Source organism: Artemia sp. Qi Xiang Cuo, chromosome 11, assembly GCF_049724085.1.
Source record: "Artemia sp. Qi Xiang Cuo chromosome 11, ASM4972408v1, whole genome shotgun sequence".
NCBI lineage: Eukaryota > Metazoa > Arthropoda > Branchiopoda > Anostraca > Artemiidae > Artemia > Artemia sp. Qi Xiang Cuo.
This window is the reverse complement of record NC_142804.1, coordinates 14,378,551-14,397,583: the sequence shown is the minus strand read 5'-3', so window position 1 is coordinate 14,397,583 and position 19,033 is coordinate 14,378,551. Positions and strand designations below refer to the sequence as shown.

Here is a 19,033-nt window from a genome sequence, read left to right as displayed (position 1 = left end):
AGGGGAGGGGGGGGGGGAATTATCATTCAAAACAAAATGCAATGCATGAAGTGAAGAATATTATGAATGAACGAAAACTGACAAAGCAGAATGATAATGACAAAAATAAAAACAGAAAAAAGTCACAAAATGAAGTGCTGTCCAAAAACAAAATTTCATAATGTGAAGGACTGACATAAAATGAAAAAATTATAAAATATGAGATCTAAGACTTTTTATTGTAGCTATGATAACCTCAATAGAAACAACCATCTAGTTGATTTGATGCTGTTAGTAGAACTGAAGAAACTTTATCAGAAGGGGATAAAATATATGTTTGAGTGGGGGAGGAGGGGAATTAGCATAAAAAATTGTTAATAGTATCCTTTACTATTTTATACTTACAAGGGAGGAGTAGCTTACCCCCTGCAAGCTCCCTTGATTCCATAGAATCATAGCCATGATTTACTTTTGCAAGATAGCAGTCTGCAATAGTTATTAACGGATGGGAGTCCTCAATCACATGATAGTAATGAGAATAGCTCAACTAGGGTAATAATAATAATAAGATAGTAAAGTATATAGAAAAGGTTGAATGATATAAAACTACTAAGGCACATAGAAAAGTATACAAGTATAAAACTTTTATTGACTAGCTGTTACACTGGTTTCCACTTTTGCAGTCAAAATAGTTATTTTATAAGCAACAATTCTAGAAAATAATAACATCAAAGGAACATTTAAGTGAAGGACACAATAGTTATTCAGAGTAGAAATAAAGACAATAATTCAAATATTTTCTTATGAGCCATAATACTTAATGAGATATCTAACTAGGGTGTATTAATTTTTTCTAGCAGGGGGGGGGGGAGGACTTCATAGGGTTTAGAAGCAATTTATCTCTTTAGATGCTACTAGTAACACTGTTTACACAGAGAATTGACATGAATTGAGCCTGGGGTACCCAAATATTTCTCTTCAAACAATGGCAATCATTGGTTTTGACACAAAATATCAGAACATGAGAACTATCTGAAACAACAGGTTAATACGGCTTAACTACAATGCAAGGGTGAGACCTTCGACTCCTTCATTAGTAGATGGCTACCCTGTCGAGGATCACGAGCCTATAGAGCTAGCAATATACGACAAATTAGAAAAGCTTGTGATCAAATGCTTTCAACTAATGCTCCCTAGATAGATCCCAGCTGCCAAATAATAATAATAATAAAATATACCCACAGGTAAAAATTTTGCTTGGAAGACCTATATCCCAGCTAGATTTTTCCTGTACATAAAACTAAAATCTAAGGAGGAACCAGAAAATATTTGAGATATTTGATATCTGAATTAGTTCATGCTAATCTTTGTGCGTTTTATTTCAAAGCCTTCCATTCAACATTTCCAGGGAAGCCTCCTAAAACAATTTGTAGAAGGAACGTGGGAAGCAAAGCTGCTCCTCTTTTGTACAGGTATATACACCAAGTTTTATTTGGAACTGCAAATACAATTTACGTCAATGAACTTGAAGAAACAAGAGTTAACACTTAAGAGTGAGCTAACACATATGTGTATAATATGCATTGTTTTATTTTGTTAATAAATCAAATCAAAATTGAGAGTTAAAAATGAGTTAAAAGAACCTGTAATGCTTACAGCTTTACCGTTGTAAGTCCCCTTTTTCCTTCCCCTGAGCACAACCAAGGCTGTGGAGTCGGAGTTTTAGTAAATTTTTGCTGAATGGAGTCGGAGTCGGTATACTAAAAATAGCTGGAGTCGGTTATAACTACCCGACTCCACAACCCTGAGTACAACATTATTATTAAGTAAATATTCCTCTGGCAGCTTCCCCAATGGTTTTTTCCATATCCCCTCCCTCTTCTAATACCTTTTGAAGATTCAAAATACTATCAATTGCACTTTGTACCTGAGCATTGATGTCTTCTTCTAGGGGGTCTTTTCCACTCTTGTAAAGATCACTATGTGGGTATAATTCCATGTCTTTTTGAAGTCTTTCTAATTCGTTGTACTCTGCTTGTTCACATTTGATTCTATTCTCTTTTAATCGTTCCAAAACCACACGGGCTTCTTGAAACAGATGAGGTTCGGTCCGCTTTAGAAGTGGTTCACACTTGACCCGAGTTTCACATTTAAACTGAGTGGCACTATCAGTGATGTCTCCTGGCTCAACTTTTATACTTTGTTGGCTCTCACTTCCTGTTCGATTAGGTTCGGTTTTAACTAAAGGCTCGGGACGGCAAAAGGGGTTCTGTGATGCACTGAGTCGAGCTTCGTCACGCAACCGTTCGAGAGAAAATCGTTCTTCTGCAACGAATCGACGCTGAATCATTACATGCTCGGATGACGGGCAATCGCGCTAGGGAAAAAATAAATGGTAAGTATAATGAACAGTAAATATTTTAAATATACCAGTTAAGAACATTTATTTTAATAGATGACGAATAAACGGCAATACTGTAGCAGTTCCTGAGAAACAGAAAGCACAAAAGAAGGGTATGTAAGTGCGATTTTTATATTTGACGTTGCGGAAGGTGTGTCTCCACGATTTTAGCTGTGAATAGTATCATAAAAGGGATGCAAATTTAACAACCTTTAAAAGGAGTTATAACAACACCATCTTTTAGTTCTATGATTTAAAGAAAAGTGTAGCCAGCTGTTCAAAAAAGCAAAGAGACTGGGTTTAGACAGTATAGGCCTCGGTCTAAATTATACATTGCTATTTTTAGTTAGACTAAACTTGCTGTGCTTATTGCGTGGCATATGGCCATTACCCATCATTAACAGGCTCACATGTATGGAATTTGAAAAAATCAGGTTTATTATGTACAACCTAATTCTGCCCCTATCACCTCCCCTCTCCTCCCATATGGGGGTAATTGACTAAAGTACTATAGCTCTACAAATCAGGATATGTGTTGGTCAAAAAACAGCAAAGAATTAGCTTTGCTAAAAACTACGTCAAAAGCTTTAAAAATCCATACTACTATACAGTTTTCCATTTTTTATCCCCTTTTTAGATGATTATATTGAACGATTAATCGTAAAATACCGAAAGAGGGATTATTCAGACAAAATTAAATTTACAAGTTCCCTTTTTAAGTAATAATAATATTTAGCCTCGGGCATGTTGACAGTACGGGAATATGTGTATCATATGCAATGTTGTTGTTGTTTTTTTTTTTTTTTTTTTTTTTTTTTTTTTTTTACAAATCGTCAAGTTAAAATTGAAACGAAAAAAAAATATCATTTTGCGCTGCATGAAAACAACAGTGGTCCAACCAGAGCAAAAATGCTGCGAAAATTCAAAAATTATGAGAGAAAAAACTCCAAGATTATTAGTCAGTTAAAACTCTTGAAAAGTTATTTAAGTGACATCCCGGTTTCGGAGGCCATACTGTCATCTAGTTGCACATTCATCCCAAGTTAATCCAGCCCATACAGTATGGAGAGTTGTTGTATAGTACCCATATACAGTATTACTATTGATCTTCTTAAAACAGACAACATTTTGAATATTATTATGCAGTTACTCTTGTAAAAGAAGCAGTTTTCGTTATTCATTATTCTTAGTTCAACTGCAAAACAACTCGATCCAACATGGTGAGACAGTGAACAGAACTTGGGACAGCCACTGGTCGCTTCTGCATAGCAACCTTGTCTGCCTGTCACTTCCAGTAGACAATTAGAGCAATTTTATGAAATGCAAGCTACAGAAAAGAGAGAAAGAAAGAAAGAAAAAATAGTCGGCATGAAAATTCATGATCTATTAGCATTCAGTGGCTTTTCAAATACCCCGTAAAGATATTTTGTGAAGTTACAGAACGACTGAGTCACTCTAAGGGAGTTTAAGTCATAAGACAAGGGGCAAATACAGCTTTCTATTCGGGAGCAGTTGTAAGTTTGCGGCACTTGTACTGTAGACATCAAGCAGGCGGAACCCCGCCTTGACAAAACAAGGGCCTTAATGACATTATTGGGAATTGAATATGTTTCTAAAAGAAAAAGAAATGTCGCCGTGTCAACCTATTCACCAGAGGGCTAAGAACAGTCTTTACACTCCTACTTATTTCAAAAACTCAAGGACATGATAAGACATCGTTTTTACGTCACACAAGATATTCAAGCAGTCATGACCAGCATGAAGATCGATCTTCCCAACTAGACACGTACGCAAGGGGCAGAAGAGGGGCTCCACTGCCCCCCTGACATATATTTTACCCTTCCTAGCTAATAAGATAATCAGGAAATTCTTAATGTCAATCAGAGATTTGAACATTCTACCATTCAAAACTCTTCCATAGAAACGTTAACATTTTATGTTTGCATCCAACATTTCTAGTGCATAACTACAAATAAATATGTTCAACTTAATTTGTTCAAATATATTCAAACGAGCATACTGGACGACTGGCACAAAAAAGGAAACAAAACTTTGAGAATATTCGTTTGGAGCCTTCATTTTGGTAAATTTTTTTTTATGTGAATGACGCCACACTCATATGCATTTAAAGAGCAACTTCAATCATTTTCCCCCCAGGGATGATGGCAAGAGCGCAACAAGGTTTTATGTTAAGGAGGTACTAAAAACTACAAATAAACACATGAGAAATTTGTTTATATGGATTTTTTTACGTTTTCACGAATCAGAAAAAAATCGAGGAGGGGTTCAGACCCGGTATCTCCTCCCCCTGGGTACGCCTTATGATGATCGTATCGTTTATATATCTATGACGTCATGTGAAAGTAAACAAGATGATGAATGAATCCGAACAGCTAAAGCAGAAAGGATGGAGACATGTCTAAGGTAATGATGAACAAAAATGAAGTGCAACTAAACTTACGGCTAGAAGATATGTGACAACGAGTGTTAAAACGAACCACAAATGGAATCGAAAACAAAATTGATGCACAACGAAGGCAAGCGACAGCGAGAATCAAAAGGAAAATTACACACAACGAAATCTGCGCTTAGAAGTAATAAAAATAATTTGTTGTTGGTTTGTTGGTGATCAAAAACGATAAGGAGCATTAAAATAAATTAGTTAGTATTAAGGACAAAAAAAAACCCTGTGCCCATCTTAGATCTTTACCTGAAAACTGCAATTTTCTAAGATTTTAGTTTTTTTGTTTCAAAGCTACCAAGTTTCTAGAACAGTATCATATTTTCGTCAATGGTGCCATGTTGAACCGTAAAAATAAATAAGCGAAACTAATTAGTTAAGTTTGACAACACTTTTCGTCCGTAAAAATTTAAACATTAACAATGTGCTAGCTCTCAAAGACAACTATTTCTTCAAAAGAAAGCCAAACCTTCTTAAGCTCTCTAATGCCACTCAACGATTCACGCAAATTCATCACACATACCCAAAGCCATCCTTGGCCAATTCCTCTGGATTTTCTTTATTTTTCATAGCACCAACGTTGCAGAATCTCACTAGGCTACCGCTTTGCTTGTTTTTGGATATTTTTAAGCCATTTTCATGCATGCATACATGAATAAATTTCTTACGGTTTAAGGATCAAAATAACAGCTAAGGGGAAGGAAAAAACTGAGAAATACAGCTAAAGTTATCATTAAGGTTAAAATGTGACTAAAAAAAATTTGGTTTCAAAAACAAATGAAGCATTACAAAGAAAGTGTACAAAATAAGGAAATAATTAGAGAGAAATTATTCATTTAAGACACTTACCATACTCTCTCGAAATAGCAAAGTTCGATATTTGTCCAACATTGACTGAAATCTGCTGGCTACATGTTCAGCCTCCTCTTGGAATTCGGATTCTTCCTGTTCCTCTGCAAAAGGATTTGGTGGTCTTTCATAATAAACATGATAGCGTAGTAGCCTCTTGCAGGCGTTGCTTTTGTTCAAGAAAGGCACACGATAATCTGGGTTTAAAGCACCATTTTGATCAACTTTCAACTGGTGCTCAAATCTAAATGAAAATAAGTGTATAACAAAATATCACCAAATTAAAAGTATACAGCAAAGAGTAATGGAAAATCACAATAAACGTGTTAATCTATAATGGCCTACAAGTTTTTTAAAAGCGTTTAAAAAAAAAATTTAGAGCATTTAGAATATTTTAATGTTTATTTTCAGGTATTTGCCAATTGCTGAAACAACAGCTAAAAATTGTGTTTAGACCTGATTTTCTAAATTGATTGACTGAATACATCTCATTGCAACCGTTGCTGGCACCTAATCCTGTATTGAGCGCTTTTTCTATACTACCTTATTTAACGATCCATATCCATTTAGAGATCGAATTTACGATATTTCAATTCTAATTTTATAAAATTTACGTTTTTTATGTACCATGCAGTCAAACTGTTGAATTTTGAATTTTATGTTGAATTTCGAATTTTACTGTATTTATTCGTGCACTCCTCACTAATCCGTCGTTTATTCAAAAATATGATGTAAAGCTTTTTACAAACCCACACAGATGGGGCTAGTTATTATCAAAACTCATTTTGCGTGAGATGTGTGCAACGTATCCCTACACAATTTTACGTTTAGAATCCAAATCTGCCGATATAAAAATCTAACTATTCAGGTAATAAATCTACAAAAATTACAGAGAACAATACTTCATAAGTTTCAACGCTCGACAGCTTTAACTGAAGTCCTCCAAAACAAGGCTAAATATTGCTGTCAGAATTACACATCAACTAATGGAACAAATGATAATGAATTACCTCTTAGGTCAAAGACTTGAAGAAGAAAATCAAAACAATTGAAAATTAACAAAAATCAAATCACTAAAAAAATTAACTAAAAGCGGTACTACTCGCGAGGTTTTTGTGAAATATTTTTACTTCTTTGTAAAATTACCTCTTAGATCAAAGACAAAAAAAAAAAGAAATATAATAAAAGCTTTCCAAAGTCACCTAGCAAAATCTCAAATTTTTTTCGATTTTTATAAGAACCTATGTTAAAGCACCAAAGATCCGGTAAAAGAACTTATTATGTCCAAGGATTGCTATCAGTGTTGAGAAAGAAAAGAACAAAAACGACCGAAGAAAGATATAGCAAATTCTAAAATAAAAGCTAATAAAATATTGTCACTCTACCAAAACAATTCACCAAATCAAGGTAATTACCGAAACACAGATAATCAAAAATTACTATCACAAATTACCAAAAATAATTCAAGCAGCCAAGTCGGCTTCAACATCTTTTTTGCAAATGTTTTGAATTTCCAGATCAAATTCTGACTCCGTCAGCAGGACAAATACAAATTATTTCTTGTGTTTGACAGTCAACGAAAAAGCGGAATAACAGAACAGTGAGCTTATTACATGCACATTCTAATGAATTGAAGTTTCAAATGTTGAGTAATTGAAACGCTTTTGTTCCATGACAACAAAAATAGTTACTTCAACTCATACTAAATAAAAAAAAGGTGAACTTGAAACTAGATAACACCAGCATTTAATTGACAGAGTATTTGTTAACTTAAACGTACTGTGGAACAAGTATGAATTATGATCAATGTTCCACTTTCCACCACCCGTGTTTAGCAGACTTATTTGTAATCTTAGTTCAATTCACCGCGGAACATGTATGAATTATGGTCTATGTTCCACATTCCATATAAATCTTATTTAGCACCAAAATCGAAATTGTACAAGTTTTGCCAATTTTTGTTTCATTTATTAGATTAACATCAATTTCTGTAAGAACTTGAGCTGCCGTACCGACAATAACGAAGCAGATGGGCTAATAAAGATCGACTTTCCAAAACCTAATTTAAATACTTCTTCCACAGGAAAAAAGTTTGGAAGAATAAGAAAATAAGTCGGCCCGAAAAGCAGGTCGTCCCGAAATGGCGTGGAAGAAGGTGAGAAACGATTTAAAGGAAATTGCAGCTTCTTGAGATTGCCTTTCGATCCCTTTTGACTCTTTAAAAGGGAACTAGAAATTTCTACTTCCGATCGAATGAGCCTCCTCCGAAGTTTATACGACCCTCCCTTACATAAAAAGCTCATATATTAACAATTAGCAACTTGCATAATTTACAAATCTTGCCCCCGGGCTGTGAGGGGTTTTGTCGTCCCTGGAGGCATAGTTATTTGACCTTTGGCCTATTTTGAACAAAATGGAAATCTCAACATTTTGATCTGATGCATTTGAGGAAAAGAGGGCGTGGGAAAGGTGGGGGGGGGAGGGGGAGAGAAAAACTCTGAAAAAAGTGGGATGGAGTAGGAGCGTACGCAGCTGTGTTTATCTCAGCCTCGATGCTGCAATTAGTAATTGGTAGTAGGAGTCTTCCTTTAGAGCTTTGACGCACCAAACTCAATGCTTCGATAGTACAAGATCTCTTTTGGAAATTCATTCACTGGGACAAAATCAAATTGAGAGGTTATTTATAAATAGACAATTCATTTATTAATTAATTTTATCAATAAATAACAAGACTTAGAAACTTTTAAAATTTCAAGTCAAAACTCAAAAATGATTTGCTTTTAGGAATTCAAAAGTAAGTGTGATGTTTCACGGAATAGCAGTACAAAAACAGGCCTTAATGGAATTAAATAAAAAAAAAATCGATTAAAAGTAAGAAGCGACATTAAAACTCAAAATGAACACAAAAAATTCCTTATATGAGGGGGATTACCCCTTCCTCATTCCTTGCTCTTTATGCTAAAGTCTTAAAGTTCTTTAAAAAGACTTCTCATTCAGATTCAACGGCCCTTGTTTTTGAGCAATCTTTATTAGAGAATTGTAACACAAAGTCAAACTTTAGCGTAAAGAGCAAGGGTTCAGGAAGCGGTAGTAATACCCCTAGAGGTATTTTATTATTGGGCCGAACCGCTCTTTATGGCTTTAATTATTAGCCGTTTGGTAATAATGAATCCAGTGGGCTAATCGGTAACCAAGATAACAGGAGTAGGGGTACGCTCAGAACGGGACCGTTCAAAAGCAAATATAGTATTTTAATATTCATATCTAAAAAAGGCTATCCTAGTCAAAGTTAAAATAATAGAATAAAGCAAGACAAATAAAACACAAAGACAATAGAAGCAAGATAAAAGCCAGCATAAAATTTGTCAAGATACGGCAAACATTTTGGAATAATTTCTTTTAATTTCGCATATTTAGCCAAAATATTTCTTAGAAGAGTGCTTTAATTCCACGGAATTAAATAAATAAAAGGCAAAGGCGGTCATGTGTTTGTAAATCTGATGATTTTGAAAAACAAGCTGACTAATTAAAACAAAAAGTACCACAAGGCATCTTCCTCCATTCAATGACTTAAAACTCTATTTAACTATAAAGTAGAAGTTTATGCTAAATGCAATAAAAGGTAAACGTAAAGAATATGTATTGGATTTTTACAATCTCTACCGGCGGTGCTGATCTAGGTTTCTTGGCCCTTCAGCCAGGAAGTGCAATGGAGGGATGGCTGCTAGCCATTCTATGCTTTTGCCTTCCTGTTTACCTTCCCCAGATTTCTCCGGGTGCCCATTTAGAGCTGGGTCGTATTAAATACCTGAGTACAGAGTCAAAGGACTGATCCCCGTTAAACCCAAATAACCAGCGACACCAGAACTTGAACTCCTGTCCCCACGGACAAAGAGTCAAGTGTAGCACGCAAATCACTCGGCTATCACGGCTAGTCATACCATTGAAACCGTTCCTAAAATAGGTTCCCCGCGAACAATATGTGAACAATTCATTTCAATGCTTGAAATCCTTCATATTTTCGAGGAAACGCAGCTTTCGACACATCAGATTATCAGATATTATATCAGCTTGTCATATATAATATAGGAAGGTGATCCATGAGCATTCTACGGAGATGACCGTAACACAACCCTAAGGCTCATCCAGGGCATCATTCAAGGCACACCGAATTATGTAGTTCTATATGCACAAAAAAAATGTTTTGGAAAAATAATCTTTTCTCTATTTACTAGAAGCGAATTAAGCAAGAAATAAGTAACCAGAAGCAAGTAACTGTTTTGGATATATTCTATTATTAATTCGCCCTCTAAAGTCCACGAAGGGATGTCAGAAGAAATTGCCAATTGTGACCCGTTGCGGAGAAGTAGACCAAATTATATTAATATGGAGGGTCAGTCAGTCGGAGGTCCAAGACAGAGGAGCAGTTAGCGGATCAGTAAAGAGGAGTAGGCAGAGCATGTTTCGATTTTGTTTTTCATTGTCACAAACCCTAAAACCCTAAAAACACCAGAACATATTTTTTGTAGCCTTTTTGTATGAAATACAATCGCTCAAACGAGCATTCAAAATAAATTCTTAATACAATTCCTCTGGAAAAAATACAGCAGGTCTTCCTTAACATTTCGAAGCGTCGTCCAACTTTCAGAGCCATAGTTGACAACTATCATTACCATGTGTTGTAGCGTCTTACTTAGTTTCGAGAAATTCTTCCGAATTTTTTTCGGCTCTAAAAAAGCGCCCTCCTCCTTGACTGTTTCTCACAAAATTAGCTATTATTTCTATTATTTTTCTTAGCTATTTTCAGCCCACCTCCTTAAAGTCAATATTTGCCTAATACCATCTTATAAGTGTAATTTATAGAAAATCAGGAGAGAATCAAAGAGGTAGCAAATTTCTGTTCTTCTTAAGTTTGTTTTACTTGCAAAAGACTTCTGGCAACCCTGTGAAGGTCTGAAGCATCCCCTAAAAGGAAAATGAAATGGCTCCCACTTTGAGAATCAACGTTCCAAAGGGCAAAAAATGCAGGAATACACAACACAACTAGTCTGTTCATAGTAGGTGACTTATTTATGCTATAGCACTGCTACTGACAGCAGTATAGGAACAATTTCCACTTACAATGTTGTTTTACTCAGCGGTCGTTTTCGCGTCAAATGAGCGGATGGGACTTCCTCCTTCACCTGAGCAACGAGAGGTGGGATGCTCCTACTAATTTGAGGAATATGAACCTTCTTATCTTCTAAGGCAGTCACAGTGAGTGGAATGGCGGGAGTAGGACTTAAACCCGTATGAGAAAGACTAGGACCAGGTTGTGGCATTGATGGTGATTCAACCTGAAAAATAATTCCATGGTAAAGATACGGACAATTTACTTCACACACTGGCATACTCTTTTTTTCTTTGAGTTACAGTGATCCTAAACAATATCAAGGTCGAGTTAAAGTACCATAGTTTTGAGCCCAAATAAAATTCTTAAAAGTTGCAATAAACAACTTCTTTTTTTAATTATTGTATCCAATGTTGGCCAAAATAATCACATTGATTATGGAGAGAGCAGCAGAGGTGAGTCAAATAAAGTCAAAGTATATTTTTGTCAATAATTGTCAATGCACACCCAGTGAGCAATGTTCTAAACGTATGGTGACTTCAGGAACGTACATCTTCTATCAAAACAACTAAACAGAATAAGATAAACCGAACCTTTCTGTTTAATGAATGGTGACTTGCGTGGGTGAAAAATCCAAGATTCAAGTGGTTATAACCATAATACACAGGCAGGGACGCAGCTAAGGGGGAGTTTTAAGGTGGTAAGGGGGAAGGGGTCCAAGGTGTCAATGCCGCGTGTCAACACCCTGGAAAATTTACCTTGGAAATTTAGCTTTTGTCCCCATTTGTCGGCATACTGGACGATTTTGAAGACATGTTCTTAAAATCCCGTCTCTAAACTCAAAACTCTAGCTACACCCCTTTATCCAGTGTGCGTATCATGGATTCGTTAGTAAGAGAGCATATCATATGAATGCAAAGTTTTCACATTAACATGTGAACGATTAAAATTCAAAGTCCCGCTATTGAATTTTGAGTTCTGAACAATCAATTTCAATAAATATCTTACGCTTCCTTCAATCAGATTTTCACGTATTTCTGCTTATGTAGCTAAACCGGCTTCTTTGATTAAAATTTTTTCTTAACTGTCACTTTTGCAAATATCCGCCATTTCGTTTCTGTGGTCAGACGCTGATGATCAGAAAAGGTAAAGACAATTAAACAATTCTTGTAAATGGCCTAATTTTTGGAATCTACAGTTAATTATTGAGGCTGTTGTTTGGTGTGTAATACCAGGGAAAAACATGAGAGTATGAATAAGGGCAGAGTGGGGAGGGGGGTTCAAACTTTAGGTTAGGTTTTTTCCGAAGGGGAATTTATCGGCAAATCATATCGGTAAGCAACCGATATAGCGGTATCGGTATCAGACCCCAAAAATCCATATCGGTCGGGCCCTAACTAAGAATAATAAAAAGTTAAGGCTGCAGAGGGAAAGGTAGAATTAAAATCTATGTGAAATCGCACTTATCCCAAGTTTCCTAATTTAAATTCTGTTAACCTTTGAGGCCTAGTTAGTGTCACGTCTTTGGTCTCAATGGACAGCATAAAAACTTGTCTTCTTCACACAATGTTTGCATAATATGAACACCACAGGCGGGAAACCACTGACTTTTACCAAAATGAGTTATGCCTGGTGCCGGACCCCGAAGAAGCGATACATCATCATAATAATTATCATGTTTAACACTTGTTCAGACATGATCTTTTACTCAGGCATACAATATCAAATTTACTATTTTACTTTATCGATTTTACGTGTCCTACCTAGTTACAAACTTTTTCAATCACACTATTTTCCTAGCAAACTGCTAAGTGGGCTACATTGGCCATACATTGGTATTTTACATTAGTATTTTATAAAATACCATACATTGGTATTTTTTGGTATTTTACATTGGCCATGGGGCATCCCAGTACGATTACTTTACCATATAACCTTGTTATCGAGCAGGTGAAACCGTGCAAGGTAGCTTACAGTGCCAATAGAACAACAGCAAAGTTGTTATTGGCCCAAGAAATAATTAGGAAACGTGGTGAAAAAAAATTTAGAAGACAGTAAACCGCCAATAATACAAACTTACTTCAGGTCACATCTTTAACTGGGTTATTTCCCCGGAGCCATCAAATTGATTTTCAGCTTCTTGAAAGGCTTAAGAATGGGGGACGCACTTTGCTCTGATTTTGTTTTTTACCTTAGAAAGAATATATAAAGACTAAGCAAAAAGACCCTTATCACTAATCATTAAAAATCACAATAAGAATAATTTCTTTTTATAGAGAAAAAAATTTTAGGGGGGGAGCAACAGTATGAATCAGTATCTTGACCGGGCTAGATTCTTTAAACCTGTTTTCCTGGAGTAGGCTGACATACTCTCTATGCTGCCCGAAAGGCACGAGAATCAAGAAAACTATAAAATAGTATAAAAGAAAAAAATTTAAACCTTACTCTAGGTTTTACTACCGATTGTAATCTTGGCGGAGGTGGAGCTTGCTGATCAGAAGAGGATTGCGGATTTGTCCGAGGAATAACAGAAGAGGAATGCCCATTTGAAACCTAAAAAAAAGGTGCATGCTACATAAGTTTCCAAAAGCAAAGGTTAAACCATCAATCAAGAGTATGAGCTTCTAGAAGTTTTCGATGTTGTTCATTTCATACATACCTCCCAACCTCAAAAAACAAATATTCACAAAAATGTTTGCTTAAAAAGATGTTTAAACCAAAAAAAAAAAAAAAAAAAAAAATTAAAACAAAAAATGTTATCCCAAAATTTCAATGGTAGGTTAACGTTATGTTTAACATCATCATCATCACCAACGTTAGAATAAAATAAGAATAGAGAAAGATAAGGTTAACGGTAAATAATATAGATATATAACAATAGAGATGAGGTTAACGCTAGATAACAATAGAGGGATAAGGTTAACATTATGCTTTCCATCAGCACCATCACCAACGTTAAAATAAAATAACAACAGAGAGATAAGGTTAACGATAGAAGGATAAAATTAACGTTGTGCTTTCTTTCAGCATCATCGCCAACGTTAGAATAAAATAACAATAGGGGTAAGGTTAACGCTAAATAACAATAGAGGGATAAGGTTAACATTACGCTTTCCATCAGCATTATCGCCAACGTTAGAATAAAATAACAATAGAGATTAGGCAAAACATTTAGGAACGGTGTCTAATATTAAGGTGTTCTTTATGTGATTCAACTTACCACAAAACAGATGGATTATTGCACAAAATGCACGCCTCAAAATATAAGTTTATGTTTCCAACTTTCAGGTTTAGAAGACCTCTTTCGGAGGTATTGCAGCACCACCGAAGAACACGATTTTTGACTCGATATTCGGTGGTTTTTGAACTTCCAAAGAAAAAAATACCAGCCTGACCAATATCATTAATAATTTTTGACTTTCTGCCAAAATCTAAAAACAAAAACGACATCTAGCGAGAAATCACTTTTGACTTTACCTAACAACCGTGAAAAAACGTCATAAACTCGAAAGTCTAGTCATCCAAAGTCTTATTTTCTTTTCTCTCAGACCCAAGTTTATAACGATTTTTTTTTTTGCGAAGTGTTTTCTGTTCAAAACCAAAACATTATGGTGTTGCATGTTCAATTCATTTGCTATATTTTTTCCTCTGTATCATACACCATTGTTCTGTTGTTTTTTTTTTTTTTTTGTTTTTGTTTTTTTTAAGTTGGTAACAAACGGTTGCCTTAACTATGAACAGAAGCGTCTTGAAGGATCAACCCTCCAATAAACGCCCCTTGCTTTATACCTAAATAAAGGAAGAACTTCCCAGTTTGAATTTTAAAAGACCCCAACCCCAAGGACCAGACGTGTGTGCATATAAGAATAGTGTCTACGCAACATAAAAATAAAACAAGGTATAAACAATCATAAGAAGCAATGTAGGCAAATCAAGCAATACTTAATTGACCATTTTAAAGCAGCAAAAAAAAGAAGCCTGGCGCAATAAACCCAAATAAGATAAAGTATAAAATAAAAGTGTGTTAGCTGAAAACAAGCACAAAGCTAAAAGAAAAAAAAAAACAAGTGCACTCAAGCATTTCAATGACTTAGAACCATAGTAAATTAAAGCGAGCAAATATGAGCTAAATTATATAATGATCCAGATGCGCATATTGGGGAGAGGGGCATTCCAACTTAATTGTCTGAAGATCCATCTTGGATATAATGAGAATATCCTATAAATTTACACAAAAACTAAACTGTAAATTCCAACAATTAATTAAACAAGGTATCGGACTGGATTAGGAGATGGGAAGGGGGTCTGAAAGCTTTAGAGATATTAAAAAAAATAGCAGCAACTGATTATCAAAACTTCAGATAGCTTTGACGTTTCTTAACATATTTTGAAATCAATTCAATCCCAAAGTAATTCTATCAGCGGGATGACACACGGTTGCCGGTTGAACTGTAAGTTATATGAAAATTGCTCCCTTTTCTTTTCACTGTTGCTGCGTTTTAGTATTCAAATAGTAGTTATCCTGGGAATTAACATAATTTTAATCCAAGACATCCATAGGAACGTTTCAGGAGGTTTACAAGCTTGGATTTCATATTGTTTTAACGATATATTTCATTCAAATTAGTTATTCAATGCAGATTTCCATCTTTTTCTGTATATTTAACCTATTATTCTAGGAAAATTTCCAGACGTTCATCAAAGGAACAAAAGTCCTTGGGTCATTGAAGATCAAATTAAACGTTTTGAATTTCATCTGAAGACGTTAGTTTGTTATCGATGAAACAGATTTGTTTTCCTTTTTTTTCTTTTTTCTTTTTTTTTTAAATTCGCCTAAACCTACAAAATTATCCATGTATGGTCCTCCTTTTTTACACGCTCTAGCACTTTGTTTATAACGAGTGTTCCCAATAGGAGATGCGCCATCCCCCCCCCCCTCTCCACCAGATGATGTAAAAAAAAATGTTTGTACCGTGATTATCGCATGGATTGGTTACAACTAGTAAGAATGGTAAATATATTATTTAGTATTTAAATAAAGTTTTTAAACCCAGACAAAGGAGGGGGAGGGGGAGATTGCGCAATGAAGATTAAAAGGGGGAGGGGACGTGGAATAAGGTTAGTTATACCTGTTTTTGAACTCCAAGTAATGCATGTTGGTGTTAAGTATATTTCATATAGAAGCATATCTATTAGCATTCTATCAATAGAAACTATCAATCCGTAAAATGGAACTTGAAAAAGAATCTCCAATAAAAATTTATCCGGTTTTCAAGTAAGACAGCACAAACGAACCTGGCTCCACTACTGTAACAGCAAAGAGAAAAAGAGAGATTGCTATGCTACACTTTCGTGCCAAAAAGTAGGCTTTAATCCCGTTTTGCTTTATTTCTGTGTCGTATAAAGCCAACCACATTATGTCTTAAGCGTAGATCAGAAAGGGGAGCGAAATAACCCCCCCTTTTCACTAGTTGTTGCTATGTCAAATTTTGAGCCAATGAAAAGAACGCAAAATGCCATTGGCTCTTTTGCATAAAATTGTGTGATACTAAAGAAAACAAAAAGTTCTGAGTTCCAATATTTTTATATCTAAACTCCCTGTTTGTCTGTGGTAAGCAATGGTCTTTTTTTCAATAGCAGTTTTAAGTAACAGCACTTTTTATAAATAAACTCTAGGCATTTCTGTAGTTAGCAACACCATTTTTTCAATAGCAATTTTAAGCAACAGTATTTTTTTTTTTTACGAGTATACTCTCTGTTCCTTAGTAATAAGCGACAGTATTTTTTCAACAGTAGTTTTAAGCAACAGCATTTATTACAAGTAAATTCCCTGTTTCTCTGTGGTAATAGGTGACACTTCAGTAGCCAAACCCCAGTTAGTGCCCCAATTTCGCCAAAAGCCATAATTCAAACTCACTCACAGGTTGCCGTAATAAATCGGCCAAATAGGACGTTTTACTTCCTCCTTCTGGTTGCCATCGAGATCTCTTCTTGTAAAATGTAAGCATATCCTTTATAAAATAAAAAAAAGGCTCCCAAAATAAGCGTTCCAAATAGAACATTTAAAAACAAGAAAAATATAGTGATATCTTTTGGCATCGAATACTCTCATAAGAATCATTTCTTCAGAAGTACGTGAATGTTATGTTACAATAGAACGTTATAATATGTGAATGTTATAATAGAACAGTTATGACAACATTTTACTCGCAACACTTCAGTCATACAACCATGGCTGTGAAGTAGTATTCTGAGCGATAAGCACGCATAGGTGGTAGTTTCAAATTCCACCCTCTCACAAAAAAAAAGTTTGACATCCTCCCCTTGAAATATTTGTCCAACTCATAAAAACGTAACAAAAATGAATAGAAAAAAAATTGTTCATACATTTTTTTATTTTTTTTTGTAACCCCCTCCCCCAACATATAGTTTTACGCACACCGCTTCAGTCATACAACCATGGCTTTGAAGAAGTATTCAAGTGTTCAGAGCAGTAAGCACGCATAGGTGGTTATTTCAAGTTCTATCCTTCCAAAAAAAAAAAAAAAAAAAAAAAAAAAAAAAAAAACTATGTGCCTGTGGATCGAAGAGTAAAAGCTTTTAGAGAGTAAGTGTAACAACGAGTAGTAAAATATATATACGTTTGCTACCCTATATTTCTGCTATCATACTTGTGCAATAACATTTCCCCACAATTTCAAATTTGTATATATTTTAAGCTACTATTGTACATGGACAAAGGTTCAACTCTGGGGGGCATCAGATAGTTATTCTCACGGAAGGTCCATAATTTTTCTTGTGGAGGGGGAAGGTCCAAAGGGCAAATCTCAAACAACGTCCCTGTGCCCATGGCTACACCCGTTATAATCCATTTTCATAGAGTAGAAGCAGACCCACATTCCCAATACTCTCCAGCACTACATAAAACATAAAAAATTGGTCTAAGGGTCCTTGCCCTTCCATTAGGAATTTCACAAGAATGGAAAATTCTAGTCTAAGTGCACTTTTTTTTACCTTACATCCCTCTGCCCCCCCCCCGCCTCCAAAAGGGCTCAGACCTATGTATTAATACATTCACAGATCAATCAAATCTTTTTCTGAACATGTAAAAAAAAAGCCCAGAATTTTTTTTTCAGTGGGAACATCATCATTTGATGATTAAGTGCTAATTCATTAGATAATGACAAAAAAAAATTGCATCTGGAAGTTAGAACGGAGAGGGGAGATTAGGAACGAATCCTTAAGAAAATGTTAAATGCCAATAAATAAATAAAACAAAGTATAATAACAAAATAAGAGAAAAAGATTTAAAAATTAATAAAATAAATCAAACAAAATAAAAAAAAAATATAGGAGAAAAGCATTTACAAATTTAGTACAGACTGATAGCAACAATCATTATAACAAACTCAGATTTTACTACTTATTCAATATCAAACAATATCTTATCTACTAGCTACTAAACAGAGGCTAAATAATCAACTGAGGAGGGAAAATCCAGTTGCCAAAAAAAACAACAAAAAAGCAATGAAACTAACATTAAAAAGCTGATAAATGGTCATTCTAAAAGCTACAGCCAAGCTCAACGATGTAAAGTACGTGCGCAAGGAAATTAAAGGAAAAAAATAGCGTCGAAAAAATGACAATCAAAAATTGAAGTTCAGAATAGATCAAATTTATAAATAATATTATAATAATATAAATATTATAACAAAAAATTATCAATCTCGTAAATATTATAAATATATATAATAATAAAGATAATAATTAAAATCCATTACATTCTATCAATATTATATTTTATCATTTTTTTTCTTCTCAAACACCTGACAGCAATGAATGGCTAATGAAAAGAGTAGCCATTATCGACAATAACTTGATGTGTTGCAAAAGTAACACATCAAAAATACATGCTTTTTATATTGATTCCAAATGTGCAAAAGTATATTAGATTTAATATTAGCAATCAAGCATTTTAGAAAAATGGATGTGATCCTGATGAAAATTCCACAATGAAAATTCAATACGTTTAAAAACCTTCAAATAAAGGTTTCAACCATTTATCTATGAAAAACAGAATTGCATATCTTTCCTGACTTAGTCACAGACGCGTGTTCATTTGGGTTCTTTTTCCAGGGGTAAACGTATTGAACCAGTGGTTGTAGAATACCTGAAGAAGACTCATTCGAATGGAGGAAGAGAAAGTCAGAGACATAAAGAGAGGGAGAGAGAG

General features: G+C 34.8%; 1 protein-coding gene across 2 annotated transcripts in view; it reads right to left on the bottom strand.

Annotated features, from left to right (window-relative positions):
• LOC148946667 (uncharacterized) overlaps nt 1-19,033 on the bottom strand; it is a 61,535-nt gene that overhangs the window by 1,274 nt on the left and 41,228 nt on the right. The window contains exons 7-11 of one of the 2 annotated variants that reach the window (XM_089096321.1): nt 16,722-16,811; nt 13,246-13,353; nt 10,812-11,026; nt 5,691-5,934; nt 1,907-2,356 (exon numbers count right to left, since the gene is read on the bottom strand). In XM_089096321.1, coding sequence (XP_088952447.1) covers nt 1,907-2,356; nt 5,691-5,934; nt 10,812-11,026; nt 13,246-13,353; nt 16,722-16,811 — 1,107 coding nt within the window. The remainder of the gene's footprint in view (nt 1-1,906; nt 2,357-5,690; nt 5,935-10,811; nt 11,027-13,245; nt 13,354-16,721; nt 16,812-19,033) is intronic. The other variant, XM_089096322.1, reaches the window with a different exon arrangement.